Here is a 15,566-nt window from a genome sequence, read left to right as displayed (position 1 = left end):
CCCCAGCTTGTTTTTGGTTAATAGAATATAAAATAGACTTGCTTATATAGCTATCCCATGCATTAACACAAGGGTCACAACTCAGATGCCCATAAGGGTTCAGCAGACAATATAAATGAGTTTTGCGAACCTGGCTTGGAATTGTAGAAAACGGGGTTCCCATTTACTAGAATTAGAAGCTATCCACCTATAGTCAAATTGTTGCCATTTGGGAATGTGGGCCCAGAGTTCACCAAATCTTCAGGAGATAGAAGAAATCTGAATTTATCTAATGTGTAACATCCAGATTTTAAAATACTGGTAACTAATTCAAATTAAATACCAGATGAATCAATCAAAATGTTTTTAATCTAGACACTGATCTCAAGTCACCTTTTGAAACCTCTACTGCAATGTATACAACATCAAGTAGGTCACATTTAAAAACCTTTCTTGTTTTTAACTAACAGAATACAAAATGCTATATTGCTGGACCCTTAGGCTGTGACATTACAGCTGCTACAATGGACATTCTTGCCTATGTCTCTCTGTGCTTGCAAAAATAAATCTAGAAGGTTGAAAATTTCCCTGGAAAAGGTTGCACCAATTTGCAGTTCTATTAATAGTTCACGAGGGGGTCCTTTTCCGGGACACTCTAAGCATATTCCCAGGACACTCTAAGCCAACCCAGAGATCAGACACAGTAGGTCTGAGATGAAGGCTGAGATTGTATATTTTCTTAAGCTCCCAGATGATTCTGATGATCAGAGATTTTGGAACCACTGTCTTGGATTATTAACGAGTTGTTTGGGACCATTTCCAGTGAGTTATAAAGGAAATCATAAATACTTTCATCTGAATTTCTGTTTCAGGCTGTTACCTCTAATTACTGCCCTCTATGAAAACACCAAAGGGCTCTGCTGCTGCTGTTTCAGGCAGTTCAGTCGGAGCAGAACAATAAATAAACCAACTCAGGAACCTTCAAGCAGCTTTTATTGGCACGGCCTCGGAAAAGGTGTGGCAGTCATTTCTGAGCAAAAACCTGTAGCCCAGCAAGTCTTCGGTGTTGTGTTTAAAACACCACTGAACCAGAAGTTTAAGTTCTTGAAACAGATACTCCAAGTCACTAAGAGGCTCCGAAATCAAGAGATCAAGCTCTGCTGGCTCTGTAAGATCCAAGAGGCAAAGAACAGTCCTGGAGATGCATCTCAGTTATGGGATGACCGAAACGGCAGGAAACAGTATCAAGTTTTCTAAGGCTGACTCTTCTTTGCTCCCCCATTACAAGGAAGATGCATTTCAGTCGTGGCACAGAAATCTCCTCTCTGTTCTGTCTTTGCCTAAGCAGCTTCTGCTTAGGATGAGTGGCGGTTATAGGATGTGATCGTCAGGATGGTAGAGTTCACTCATCAGGCGGTAGATGTAGGAAGGTGCATTCCCACCAATGTTGGAGATAAACAGAGTAATGAGCTCTGGAGGGACGTAGTCAAACACGGGGCAATGGACACTGACCTTCTCCAAGATGTCCCCTGAAAGGCAATCACACGAGCTAAAGACAAAACCAAGGCTCCTGTTCTAATAAGTATCTCATGGATTCTAGGCTCAATAACCCAGGGATACTTGCCACCCCAAGGAAGGGAAGCTGTAGCAAAATATAAACCAGAAGAAAAGACGTCTGATCATGATCTGCCCTGTGTTTACGACTCTCCAATACCTTCCCATAGAAAGGCAAAAAAGTTTCAAATTTGGGATTGCAGCTGTCAAGATTTGGGCCCTCTCCACTGCACTACACTATAGGCCAAATCGCTCTCCCTCTTGCTCATTACTCTTCAGCCACATGGCCATCTTCTTCCACCTGGCTAAGCATGTACCTAACTCGGGTCTTTTGCACCAACATCTGGAAAACTCTTTCCTTCACCTTCACGTGGCAGGCTCTATTCCTTCAGGAATCAGCTGAAATGCCATCTCATTAAGTCCCTTCCCCAGTCTAAGGTAGCCCCCTAGTCACTTTCCATCATATCATCCGTATTTTCTTCCTAAAACACTTCATGCCCTGACATATTCTTGTCTGTCTTTTGCAACATGATTTAAACTCTGGGGGAGCAGGGCCCATCTGTGTTAATCACTGTTATATTCCTAGTGCCTGAAATAGTGCTGGATACACAGTGGGTGCTCGAGTCATAAATCGTTCTTGAAAGAATGAATGTTTGAATAAATGGTGAAGTTATTAAATTTCCAAGAAGAATCAGCACTCCAGGTACTGTTTTGCTCCCAGAGGATGTTAAAGACCATGCAAACTGTTGATGAGGCAGCAAGTTCACTGAGCAAAGCTGCTGCCTTCAGAAGAAGAGAAAAGGTCCCCAACACACAAGTGTCCAGACTACAGGCAAGTTTTATAAGTAACATTTCAGACCCCGCTTCCTTTAGCAGTCACATCACCAAAATGACTCCCTGCAGCAACCAAAATCAAGTACACTTTCTGATTGGGCTGCTGCCTGTATCTCAACTTGCAAAGCCAATCCCAGTCAATGCTGGGTGATCCAACCCCACATGGTCCCCATAACTCAGCTAAAATATATTAGTTTCAGAAGAAAATGAACATGCATTAGGTCAGGTCCGCAAACACTCTAAGTTGCTAAAGAGAACAGTCCCCACAAGAAGTATGATTAATAAAACACAGCCCAACGACATTCAATCCCATTGACCACCAAAAGACCAAAACAAATATATACAAAAATCCAAAACACACCAACTTCGTGTGCCATACACATTCAAGCAACTTCTGTACCTTCTGTGAAAGGCAGGACTTCTTCAGGAGCCACGAACTTGTGAAATGAATCTTCTTCATTGGGGAACTGGAAAAGGAAAAATTAGGAAGAGAAAAAGAGAGATTTGACACTTTGACTTTCAGGTATACACCCAAGAGAAATAAAAAGACATCCAGACACTTGATTACAAAGGCTTATTGCAGCATTACTTACAAAAGCCAGAAGGTAGAAATAACCCAGATGCTGATCAACAGATGAATGGATGATTAAATTGTGGCATATCCATACAACAGAACATTATTCAGTCACAAAAAAGGAACAAAGTACGTGCTATAACTCAGATGAACTCCCAGAGTATTTAGAAATCAGAAACAAAAGGGTCCATGCTGTATGACTTCTTTTATGTGAAATATCAAAATTAAGCAAATCCATAGAGACTCAAAGCAGATTAGCAATCACTAGGAGATGGGGAAAAGAAAGAAGGGAGTGATTACTTAATGGGTACAGAGTGTTTCTCTGGGATGATGAAAAAATTCTGAAACTAAAGAGTGGTAGTTGCACAATGCTGTGAATGTACTAAATGCCACTGAACTGTACATTTTAAAATGGTTAACTGTGTATTATGTGAATATCACTTCAATTTTTTAATAAAGAAGACACCTATAGATAGGCTGTTATTTTCAAAGCAAGTAGTTTCTATCACTGGTAAAATGACTCTTTACTTAGTAACTGCTTGTGTTCAGGCTACAGAATACAGTTCCTGGAATTATGACAAATAAAAACCAATTCTATGTTTCTAGTTTCAACTTGCTTGGCATTTTCAGAAATGGTCAGGGTGACAAGGGAGTGGTGGCAATGTAGACAAAGGGCCTTCCCCAACTACATGCTATCCTGACCTTACAATTTTGACCTCCTAAAGCTGAAAGGTTGTAACTATCAATGGCTCTTCCTGGATCAAGACTACGGTGACCTTTTCCAGTCTCCACTGGGTCTAATCCACTGAGTAAATGCAGAAAAAGAGAAGTCCCAGAGTGAGAAGGTTGAAGGTTAAAGAGTTCAAACCTATACTTTGACTTCCTTCTGTTGGCTAGAGACAGACAGACATACCTGTGGGGAAAGCTTGAACATTGGCGCACAGACAATGAGTGGGGTGGAATGGTGTTTTGCTGCCAGTGCTAGAGTATGAGTTCCGGCCACAGCTCGAAGGGCACCGTTGGCCAGGATGGTCTTTGTGCCAATGATCACCTTTGGGACAGGAAGAAAGAAGCGAGCCATCCTGAGAACAGAGCCTTCAACAGGCCATTGGGCATGAGCGCCTGAATGCTTAGCCCCCGGTCTTGGCAATTAGCAGGGGGTGGGCGTGGGGGTCACACACCAGGACAAGGAAAGGGATTCTAGGTTCAGACCACGAGTTCTAGCATAAAAGTGGATTCCCAAGGGAAAAATGAACACAGTACAGGACAGAAAACTACAGTGTTTATTGCTCTTAGCCCTGTCTTCTCTGCTGGAAATCTATCTGCCACACCTCCTGAGAAGTGGGAAGCCTTTCTTCTACCATCCACCACTACCAAGCTCTCTGAGCAGAAGTGGGCAGCTCTCTACCAGATCTCTAACATGCTGACATGATTAGCTTAGTCCTATTTCATTCCTTTCAATCCTTTAATCAAAATGAGGTGCCTCTAAGGGAGGACAGAGAAGGAAATTGCAACCTACTCCAGTACTCTTGCCTGGAGAGTCCCATGGACAGAGGAGCCTGGTAGGCTGCAGTCCATGGGGTCGCTAGGAGTCGGACAGGACTGAGCGACTTCACTTTCACGCAATGGAGAAGGAATTGAAAACCCATTCCAGTATTCTTGCCTGGAGAATCCCAGGGACAAGGGAGCCTGGTGGGCTGGTATCTATGGGGTCGCACAGAGTCGGATATGACTGAAGCAACTTTGCAGCAGCAGCAGCCAAGGGAGGAATAAAGAGGGGGGAATCAATATTAATAGAATAAGAGATTTAAAAGGTCCATGTATGTATGTGTTTTCAAAAGGTACTAGAAACTCTCCACTCTTCTTATAGATATTGGGGCCAGGGAGGGGGGCAGATATTAATATTTTAAAGTATAATCTTCATAAATTTGACATAATATAACTCAAATGCACCCACCTTGTTGACTCTTGACATAACAGCAAAAATGGCAGCATCCGTCATGACAGTTGTCTCAATACCTGCTTTGGACAAATTGACTGCCATCTCGTGACCCTGCATTTGGAGACAAAGGCTGACGCTGACAGGAAGAGTGGGAGAGAGAGAAAAAGCTTTCAAACATAACTAGATCTGGGAGACTGTGTGACACTGGGCATACCCAACATGCAACTTCCAACAGGTAACTAACTCATCTGGTAGGTGTTCTCTGGGAAGCGGCAGGAAGCCCAGGGGAAGCTAATTAATGTTTATTACTCCCCAGCAGTGCTGGGACAGGCACAGAACTGGAAATACAACTTGCTTGTGTAACTGGGCAGAGGGCACAGGACAGCTCCTGGCTCATTATTTTACAACATCCTTGCATCCTTACATATTTCCTTTCTGGAGACCTATTATTTACCTGAAGACTGAGTGAGGTCAGACCAAGCATCAGTCATCCCCAAGGTTATTTACCCTATTCTGATTTCTGAAAGAACTAATGCTTATCTTTTCTTAGGCCAAGTAGTTCACTCAACTTCCTTAAATGAATACTTTAAGAATGTCCACAGGATCAACAACGTGAAATTCTCTTAAATGTTTTACTCTATCTCCTCAAGGTTTGAATCGCATCAATTCAAAGACGGCATGGAGCCCACCGACCTCTCCTTCTCTCCTCATTTTAAATTTTTCTTAGCAGCTCCAGCAGTCCCCATACCTGACAGAAAGGTGCACACTCTGCCACGATGACATGGAATTTCCTCTTTCGGGCGGCCTCTTTGAGGAACGCCTCCACTGTGCGGGAGAAGCCGATGGTCATGATGACCTCATTGGAATGGATGTGCTCCAAGGCCTGGGCTGCGATGTTCTCCGTTGTCCCTTCTGCAAGAAGCCAGTTTTGCATGGAAAATATGACACAGCCATGCTATAACACAGACATGAGAGAGAATAGAAAGGGATGTGTGCCCTTCTTGTACACTGCCCACCTAGCAGAGCCTGGTAACACATGGTCAATGGACTAAACAGGAAGTGTCCTATTGCCTTAAAAGCCCCTGCCTCCAGGGTTTTCTATCTCTCAAGCTCTCAGCCGACCGTCTTGCCCAGCAGTACCCGTACTCATCAACTTACTCCCCTCACCCCTAGCCCGCCCCAAAGCTAGTTCTTTACAACTGACTTTGAAGACAATGAATTTAGGCAAGAAATGTCCCATGAAATTGAAAGTGCTGAAAGTAGGGTAAACAGAGCTTCCCTCTAAAAGAATTCCTCCTCCAAAAGGTGGCCACAACGCCTCCATCTGACAGGGAGGACACAGAAGAAAAACAGGGGAGGAATTTGGAAGCAGCAGCTCAGTGCAAGCAGCTCATCGCACAGACAGACCCAGTTTCTTCCTTTCCTGGAAACACTCAGGGCAATAAATATCTGGTCTCCTAGGTCACAGAGACAGGGGGGATAGAAGTGGCTTGTGTGTATGCATATGGGTATGTATGTGTGTGTCTGTCTGTAAAATTTCAAGAAGTTGAGTGAAAAAGGGTTTAACAACTGTGGTTTTCAGAGGTTCATCTTAAAAAATAAAAGCTCTTCTCAAACAGCCTCTGACACAGTGGATTTGCAGTGGGGTCAGTCTGTAAAGAAATGTAGAGAGGGTTATCTTAGTCTTGCCACCTATTCCAGTCGTTCTTAATCAGGATGAGGGCAAACCTCTGAGAACCAGAAGACTGGTTATCTCCCATCTCTGCTTATGAACATCTTCCAGGGTCTTCTGTTCCCTCATCTGCCTGCAACTTGTCCTGTCCACCTAAGGATCAGGACTCACCCAGTTCCACCAGCAGCTCATTAATTGCCTCAATGATGTTGGACTGGAGTTGAGCATAATGGGAACGGAAATCCTCGCTCAGGCCCCCGGATGTCAAGAGTTTGTGCAGAGACTCCTGCTGATCGCTCTCGTCGCTGCGTCCGTGGAGTCTACGAAGGCAACAAGACCCAGAGGAGTTGGGGGAAGAGATGTGGTCATTTAAGTAACGACAGCTGCTCAGCTCCAACAAAGGCTCCAAGCAGGGGGAGAGAGGGGCCCGCGCAAAAAGCTTCACTGGGCCCAAGCCCCGGTTCAGGATGTGGGCCTGACCTGCCATACTCCTCCCGGATGATTCTGAGCACTCTCCGCACCATGTTGCCCACGGTGGTCTCTGAGGGTTGCGCGGCCGTCATCCTCCGGCCTTCTCTGCGGATCAGTTCCATCAGCTCCCCTACAGCCCAAAGAGAAAAGGTGAGGGCGAGAAGCGCGCGGCGTGGGGCCTGGACGACTTTCCGCCTGGGGATCGGGATCAGAAAGGGGCGAGGCCTGCCTCACCTGCATTGCTCCAGCGGTGGTCCGTGATGATGCGGCGAAGCAGCCCCAGAGTCTCCCGGGCCATGTCCTCGGAGCTGCGCCGCCCGCCGCCCCGCTTCAGCGCCTCCACGAAACTCTCGATCCTCTCGGACAGCTCCGAGCCCTTGGCGGCTGCCCCTGGCATCTCGAAAGAAGCCGCCTTGCCGGCGGAGTCCACACCTGGCAGATCTCCGAGCTTGTACTTCCGGGGCAGGAGAGGTCGGCTTCCGCTCTGCTAGGAAAAAAAAACTCACCCTTGGGAGAAGGCTGGGCCACGCCCCTCTCTGCTAACTCCCGCCCCCCACCCCGACAGAGCCAATCAGACTCTTGGAACTCGATGTGTTACGTTTACCGCCAAGCGTCCGCGGGCCTCGGAGGTTAGAAGGCTGGAAGTGTCCTTTCCTGGCTTCTCGATCACTGAAGACGTGACGGTAGACGCCATAAGAGGGTGGCTAGTCCCGTTGCTGTGGAAACAGCCAGTCTGAAAGGCCCCTACCACTTCCCGAGGCTACGCTGGAGAAGTTGCAGGCCTACTTGCCGGTCCCTCAGCTTCGGTGACGACCTGAGTGCGGCTCCAGGTCCGCTCCCCCTAGGGCAGACGCCCCATTATAATGCTGTTACATTGCATGATACTGGTTCGTTTGCACCTCTGTCTCTCTAACAGATTGAGCTCCCTCATGGCAAGGACTTTTTTTTTTTTTGCCTTTGCCTTTTCAACGTCTAGCACATCTCCTCAGAGATGAGGAGACCGAATATCCACCAGTAAGGAGATTCAGAGTGGCAGTTAATATGGGAGCAAAGATGATGTCCTTCCATCTGGACAGATTAGAGGGGAGTAAAACATATAACACGACCGTTTACCTTTGAGTTTACTAGGTGTTGGACACTGTGTATGAATTGTCTCATCTAATGCATCTCTATGAGATAGGTCCTCTTATCCTAATTTTACACATCAGAAAACAAAGCTACAGAATTTTAAGCAGTTAATAAGGGGATGCGTTTATATTTAAATCCAGTTGTGTCTGAACCTAAAATCTGTGTGTAATGAGAATCTCTATTTCATTAAAATACATTCTTAGAAATGGGAAAAAAAAAAGAAAAAGGGAATCCTTTGGCACGCACTTTTCTAAGACTTTTGTTACAGTTGACAAATTGCCTTGTAGAAAAATATATCAGTACCAAAATCAGACACAGATAATACGAAAAAAAGAAAATTAGAGACCAGGGTCCCTCCTGAATGCAGATACAAAGAGCTGCAACAAATTATTAGCAAACCAAATTCATCAGTACATAAATGATTCATGTAAGGACTTCCCTAGTGACCCAGTGCTTAGGAATCCACCTCCCAGTGAATGCAGAAGACACAGGTTCAATCCCTGGTCCAGGAGCATCCCACATATTGCAGAGCAACTAAGTGGTGTGCCACAACTTCCAAAGCCTGCGCCCTCTAGGGCCGGAGAACCACAACTACTGAGCCCCTGTGCTGCAACTACTGAGGCCCATGTGCCTAGAACCAGTGCATCACAACAGAGTAGCCCATGCTCACCACAACTAGAGAAAGCCTGCGTGAAGCAATGAAGACCCAACACAGTCAAAAGTAAATAATAAAATTAAGATCAATGTATAATTATCAAGTATAATTTAAATCTGGAAGGCAAAGCTGTTTCAATATTTGAAAATCAATTTGAGAACTCTATGTTAATATTCTAAAAAGTAGAACCACATGACCGTTCAATTGATGCAAGAAGCATTTGACAAAAATCAACAGCCATTGAGTTAAAAACAAAAAACCTTAAAAAACTAGAAATAAAGAGGAACATCTTCAGCATGATAAGGGCCATCTACAAAATCCTGTACCTAACATCATACTTTGTTGTCAAAGAAAATTTCTCTCTAAGATCAGAAACAAGGCAAGAATGTCCACTTTTACCACTCAAATTTAAACTCAAAGATCTAGCCAGTGCAGTAAGACAAGAAAAAGAAATTTAAAAGCATACAGACTGGAAAGAAAACTAACAGAAAACATCATTGTCTTCATAGATAATCCCAGAGAATCAACAATAAGAAAAAACTTCCTAGAACTAATTTAGCAAAGATGCAAGATCAACACACAAAAATCAATCATATTTCTATATACTGTTAATGAATAATCAGAAACCAAAATTGAAAGCATAATTACTCCCCAAAGCCATCAAGTATTTATCAATTTACCATGTTAAGTTTTTTTTGTTTGTTTTTTTGTTTTGTAATTTACCATGTTAAGTTTAAAATGTCTGAAAAGTTGTATCAATTTACAGGCTTGCTAGCACTTATCATGTTCTGGCCAACCTTGGATATTGTCATTATTTTTCCAGATATAAAGACATTAAAAAATAAGATATGTACTGTTTTATAATACAAAAGAATATGTGTGTGTGTATATAGCATGTATATGCAAGTTATGAAATGACAATAAATGAACACCTGTGAGCCCATCTGTTAACTTGAAAACTAAAAATCTTAAATTCGTAGACACAGGAAAGTAGAATGGTGGTTGTCAGAGGCTGGAGGGAAAGATTATTTATTGTTTAATGTACAGAATTTCAATTTTACAAGATGAAAGGAATTCTAGAAATGGATGTGCATTTATATTGTATAATAGTGTAAGTGCATTTAATGCCACTGAACTGCACACTTAAGGGTTAAAACGGTAAATTTTATGTGTATTTTACCACAATTTAAAAAATAAATATGTGAAATTTTAAGAAAACACCTAAAATACTGCTAATACCATCACATCATGTGTCTACTCTTCTCCTAATCCATGTCCTTGCCTTCTACCACACTCAAGGATAACTACAAAATTTTGATTGATATGCCTTTGGCTTATAAAAAAAAGTTTTATATATTTACAGCCCCTAAATAACAACGTGCTTAATTTTGCTTATTTGGAATTTTTTATAAATGGTATTATAATGTAATCTTCTACAAGTTGCTTTTTTTTTTAACTCAATATGATGTTCCTAAAATATCCCTCCATGTCGCTACACGTGTCTATAGTTCTGTTTGCACTGCTGCATAATGTTCCGTCATGTGACTATACCACAATTTATGTATTCATTTTCCTTGAACAGATATTTGGGTTGTTTCCAGTCTTTCTGGAGAGTGAGAAAATATAAACTATAAACATTCTTGTGTATATCTTGGCATACCTACAAGTGGAACAGCTAGGTCATAGGCTATGTGAATATTCAACTTTACAAATAGTGCTAGTATTCCAAAGTGGTTACATCAATGTATGCTCCCTCCAGAAGTGTTTAAAGAGTTCTAGCTGACCTACTCCTTACCAACACTTGGTATTATTTGTGGTTGAGGGAGGTGGGTGGAATCAGATAGACATATAAGGATGTATCATTGGCACCTTAATTTGTTTTACTGATTACTAATGAGGTTTTTTTTTTCATATGTTTATTGGCCATGTCCTTTTTCTCCTTTGTGAAATATCTGTCTTTTACCTACTTTCTTTATGCAAAGAAAAAAAAACTTTTCCTAATATATTTGTAGGAGTTCCTTATATATTCTGAATACTAGTTTTTTTCCCCTTAATTTATGGCTTGTCTTTTTACTCACTTTGAGATGTCTTTGAACAAAGTTCTTGATTTTAATATGATGAAATGTATCAATCTTGTCTTTTATAGTTAATGCCTTTTGTGTTTTATTTAGAAAATCCTTCCCTAATCTAAAAGCTTAAAGATAATCACCTGAGTCTTCTGAGTAATTTTACAAATTGCCTTTACACATAATTTTGAATTACTTTCTATATAGGATGAGAAATGAGATGTAATTTTATTTTCTTTCTTCAGTGATTTTCAGTACTATCATGGTAATTTGTGAAATTTCTATATTGTGAGAGTCTGTTCTGGGGCCCTCTGTTTGTTCCTATTGCTAAATTTGCCTGTCCTTGAATCAATATTACATTATCTTAATTACTACTATCTTTTTTTTTAAGTCTTCCTATCTGGTAAGAAAAACTCTCTTACCATATTCCTTTCTTTAAGAGTGTCTTTAGTTTGGGGCCTTTGCTCTTTCACGTATATTTTAGAAATAAAACATCTGTTTCTCAAAAATAAAAACCCACTCTATTGAGATTTTGTTTGGCATTGCTTTAAATCTCTAAACCAATTTGAGGACAATTGATATCATTAAGATACCAAGTCCTACTATCCATGAACATGGTATATATCTGCATTTACTTAGGTCTTCTTTAATGTTGTCCAGTAAAATTTTATAATTTTCTTCATTTAGGTCTTGCACATCATGTATATAAAATTTCTTCTTAGGCATTTTGTATATTTGTCTGTCTTGTAGGTAATTATCATTCTTTTTCATCATTTCCAAATTAATAGAGAAATACAGAAATTACTTTTAATTTGTACCCTTTTGCTCATTAATCATGAAGAGCCTTTTTTCATATTTATTTACCATTTGCTTTTCTTCTCTTATGAAGTACTGGTGCATGTGGTTTGCCCATTTTTCTGATGTGATGTATAGCAGACATTCTGGTTGTTCATTCAATATCCATTTCTCTCTTTTTTCTTATTAGAAAGAACTTATTTTGTTTGGTTTCTACCCACAGGAAAGGTGGTTTTAGCTTATGAGTAAATCTTGATTGATCTAAACCAATCATAGCCATTCCATTCTCCTTTTTTTTTTTTTTTTTTTAAAATAGATTGGTATAGAGTAACCTATTTGCTAGCCAGTGGAATGCAAGGGAAATCTGGCACTTCTTGGAAAGGTTTCCCTGTTCTAAAGAAAGAAACAGACAAGACTACTTAGCCTTGTCTATTTCTGGACTTCTTGGGTGAGATTCCTAGAGTTAATGCAGCTATCTTGTGTCCCTGAGGTCTGAAGACTGAGAATAATGTTAACATGCTAAGGATTCCAGAACAGAAAAGCTGGAAGAACCTGAACTCTTGATAATGTCAACACTTAATGGCTATTTTACGTATATTAGCTCTTCATCCTTGAACCTATGAGATAGATACTATTAATATAGCCATTTTCAAATTAGGAAGCTAAGGCATAAATAGGATAAGTAACTTGCTCAGTGTCCCACACTCAGTAAATGGAAGGGCCAGGATGTAAACCCAACAACCTAGCTTCAGAGCCTCTACCATTTGTCTATGTTTTGTGGTAACTTTTTTAAAGTTATTGTGTGAAATCAACAAAATCAGAAGTTGCCCTACCTTTGGAGTTATTATATGACGTCTAAATTTCTCTATTGTTTATATAATTTTAATTGGAATTTTATATCATTTGCAGCCCAAAGCATCTTGATTTGGGGTATTTCTTTTTTCTAGGTGACTTATAAGATTTATTTAGATATTAAGAATGCTAACTGTTTGATTGTAATTTGTGTTGAAACATAACTGCCTAATTCTTATATACTGCTGTGGGATTGTAAATTGAAACCTTTAGTAGGACAATTTGAAAAACAGAAAGCAAAATACTGTATAATGTTCATCCATACCCTTTATTTTTATTTGCTTTATTTTTTGACTGCACTGCACAGTATGCAGGCTCTTAGTTCCCAAACCAGGGATCAAACCCACACCCCCTGCTATGGAAGCTTGGAGTCTTAAGCACTGGACTGCCAGGGATGTCCCTTCATTCATACCCTTTAAACCACTATATCTATGTCTAAAAGTTTATCCTAAGGAAATAATCAGAAATAAACACAAAAATTTTTCCACAATATTTTTCATTTTATTATTTATAACACAAAAATAAGAACACTCGTAAAATTCAGAAATTCCTAAAATTTAGACTGATATTATATTATAGCTATACAATGGAATAGCATGTTTTAGAAGTATACTTAATGACATTGTTGTTTAGTCATTATGTTGTGTCAGATTCTTGTGACCCCTCTGGACCGTAGCCCAACAGGCTCCTCTCTTCTTGGGATTTCCCCGGCAAGAATACTAGAAGTGAAAGTGAAAGTCGCTCATCTGTGTCCGCCTCTTTGTGACCCTGTGGACTACCCAGTCCATGGAATTCTCCAGGCCAGAATACTGGAGTGGATAGCTGTTCCCTTCTCCAGGGGATCTTCCCAACCCAGGGATTAAATCCAGGTCTCCCGAATTGCAGGCAAATACTTTACTGCCTGGAGTGGGTTGATATTTCCTTCTCTAGGAGAGCTTTTTGACCCAGGGATTGAACCCATGTCTCCTGTATTGCAGGCAGAGTCTTTACCACTGAGCCACCTGGGAAGTCTTATTTAATTAAATAGAAAGTGTTTAACGATAAGGAAAATTGTTGACAACATATTGTTAAGTTTAAAAAAGTAGATTGCATACAGTGAGTCTGCAAAATAGTTTGGCAATTCCTTTCAGAACTGAAGATGGACTTATAATACAACCCAGGAATTATACTCTTGCTCATTTATCCCAGAGAAGTGAGCACTTCTGTCCAAATAGGAAGTTGTACATGAATGTCCATAGCAGCTTTATTCATGATAACACCGAACTGAAAACTTAGCCAAATGTTCTCCAGTTGATTAATGTTTAAACAGACTGTGGTATTACACATCCATACCATTGAATACAGCTCAGCAGTTAAAAGGAACAAACTATTGGTGTCTATAGCAACTCAAATGAATCTCAAGACAATTACAATGAGTGAAAAAAACCAATCCTAAAAGTACTAATACTATCTAATTCCATTTGCTTAACATTCATGAAATTATGGAGATAAAGAATGCGTGCGTGGTTGCCAGGAATTAGGAATGAATGGGGGATGGGATGGGTTTGGCTCTAAAGGAGTGATGTACAAAGGATAGAAGAATTGAGTTTCTTTATTGTGGTGATGTAAAGCTACACATGAGTCCATGGATGACTAATGAAATCTAAATAAGCTCTATGAACTGTACTGATGTCAATATATTGCTTTTGATATTGACCCACTATTGTATAAGATGTTACCTTTGGGGGAGGCCAAGGAAGACTGCATGGGCCTTGGTGTACATGGCTTTCAACCTCCTGTGAATCTACAATTATTTCAAAATAAATAAACAAAAACTTCATAAACCAGGACCTACAAAATAAAAACATCTATTATTATTTAAAAGAAATTCATAAAGCATTACCTTACTCTAATTGTTTAAATGACTCAGTGCTAAAACAAACTATAAAAGAGACTTTAAGAGCTGTGATTTCTCAAAAAAACAGGATAAAAAATAGTATATTTGATGGGAGCTCAATTTCAGTTAAAATATATATGTTATTTATATAAATTTTATATAAAATATGCATACATATACACATATGTACTTCAAGCACATATATGTACCATGTAGCTTTATCTACATATCTACACATTCCTATATTTATTAGATTGGTGCAAAGATAATTATGGTTTCAGACTCTGAATTTTAAATCATTATAACTAGGCTCAAACACATCTTTATTAACCAAAATAGAAACTATTGAAATCAACGAGAAATAAGTTTCCTTATTTCTGTTGCATAAAATCCGTGCTTCAAAATTCGACAAACTCTTGGAAAGCATTTTCTGCCTCCTGCTGGCTGTGGAAGCATTTTTCCTGCAAAAAATTGTTGCGATGCTTGAAGAAGTGGTAGTTGGTTGGTCAGAGGTCAGGTAAATGTGGCAGATGAGGCAAAATTGTAGACCAGTTCATTCAACTTTTGAAGCATTGGTTGTGCAACGTGCAGTTGGGCGTTGTGGAGAAGTCGGCCCTTTCTGTAGACCAATACTGGCTGAGGGCATTGCAGTTTTCGGTGCGTCTTATCGGTTTGCTGAACATATTTCTCAGATGTAATGGTTTTGCCGGGATTCAGAAAGCTGTAGTGCATCAGATGGGCAACAGACTACCAAACAGTGGCCATGATGGTTTTTTTGGTGTAAGTTTGGCTTTGGGAAGTGCTTTGGAGCTTTTCAGTCCAACTGCTGAGCCAGTTGTTGCCGATTGTCGTATACAATCCATTTTTCGTTGCACATCACAATCTGATGGAGAAACGGTTTGTTGTTACAGAGAATCAGAGAAGACAAGACCTCAAAATGACTGCTTTAAAAGCTTCCAGGCAGCTCACGAGGCGCCCACTTATTGACTTTTTTCACCTTTCCAGTTTGCTTCAAATACGGAACAACCATAGAGTGGTCGATGTTGAGTTCTTGGGCAACTTCTCGTTAGTTACAAGAGGATCACTTTCGATAACAACTCTCAGTTGTCATCAGCTTCCGATGGCCAGCCAGCCGCTACGCTCCTCATCTTCAAAGCTCTTGTCTCCT

The 15,566-nt window shown here is 40.5% G+C and overlaps 1 protein-coding gene across 1 annotated transcript; it reads right to left on the bottom strand.

Annotated features, from left to right (window-relative positions):
* Positions 1-955: 955 nt before the first annotated feature.
* EIF2B2 (eukaryotic translation initiation factor 2B subunit beta) lies at positions 956-7,490 on the bottom strand. The gene is made up of 8 exons (XM_065941260.1): positions 7,261-7,490; positions 7,036-7,156; positions 6,727-6,875; positions 5,632-5,795; positions 4,899-4,994; positions 3,855-3,992; positions 2,768-2,834; positions 956-1,508 (listed from the first exon to the last, which is right to left on the bottom strand). Exons 1-8 carry the CDS (start codon positions 7,421-7,423, stop codon positions 1,351-1,353), a joined length of 1,056 nt encoding a protein of 351 aa, XP_065797332.1. The 5' UTR covers positions 7,424-7,490; the 3' UTR covers positions 956-1,350.
* Between the last annotated feature and the right edge of the window lie 8,076 nt (positions 7,491-15,566).

Source organism: Muntiacus reevesi, chromosome 7 (assembly GCF_963930625.1).
Source record: "Muntiacus reevesi chromosome 7, mMunRee1.1, whole genome shotgun sequence".
NCBI classification, from domain to species: domain Eukaryota; kingdom Metazoa; phylum Chordata; class Mammalia; order Artiodactyla; family Cervidae; genus Muntiacus; species Muntiacus reevesi.
The sequence above is the reverse complement of the archived record's forward strand: the minus strand, read 5'-3'. Positions and strand labels throughout refer to the sequence as shown.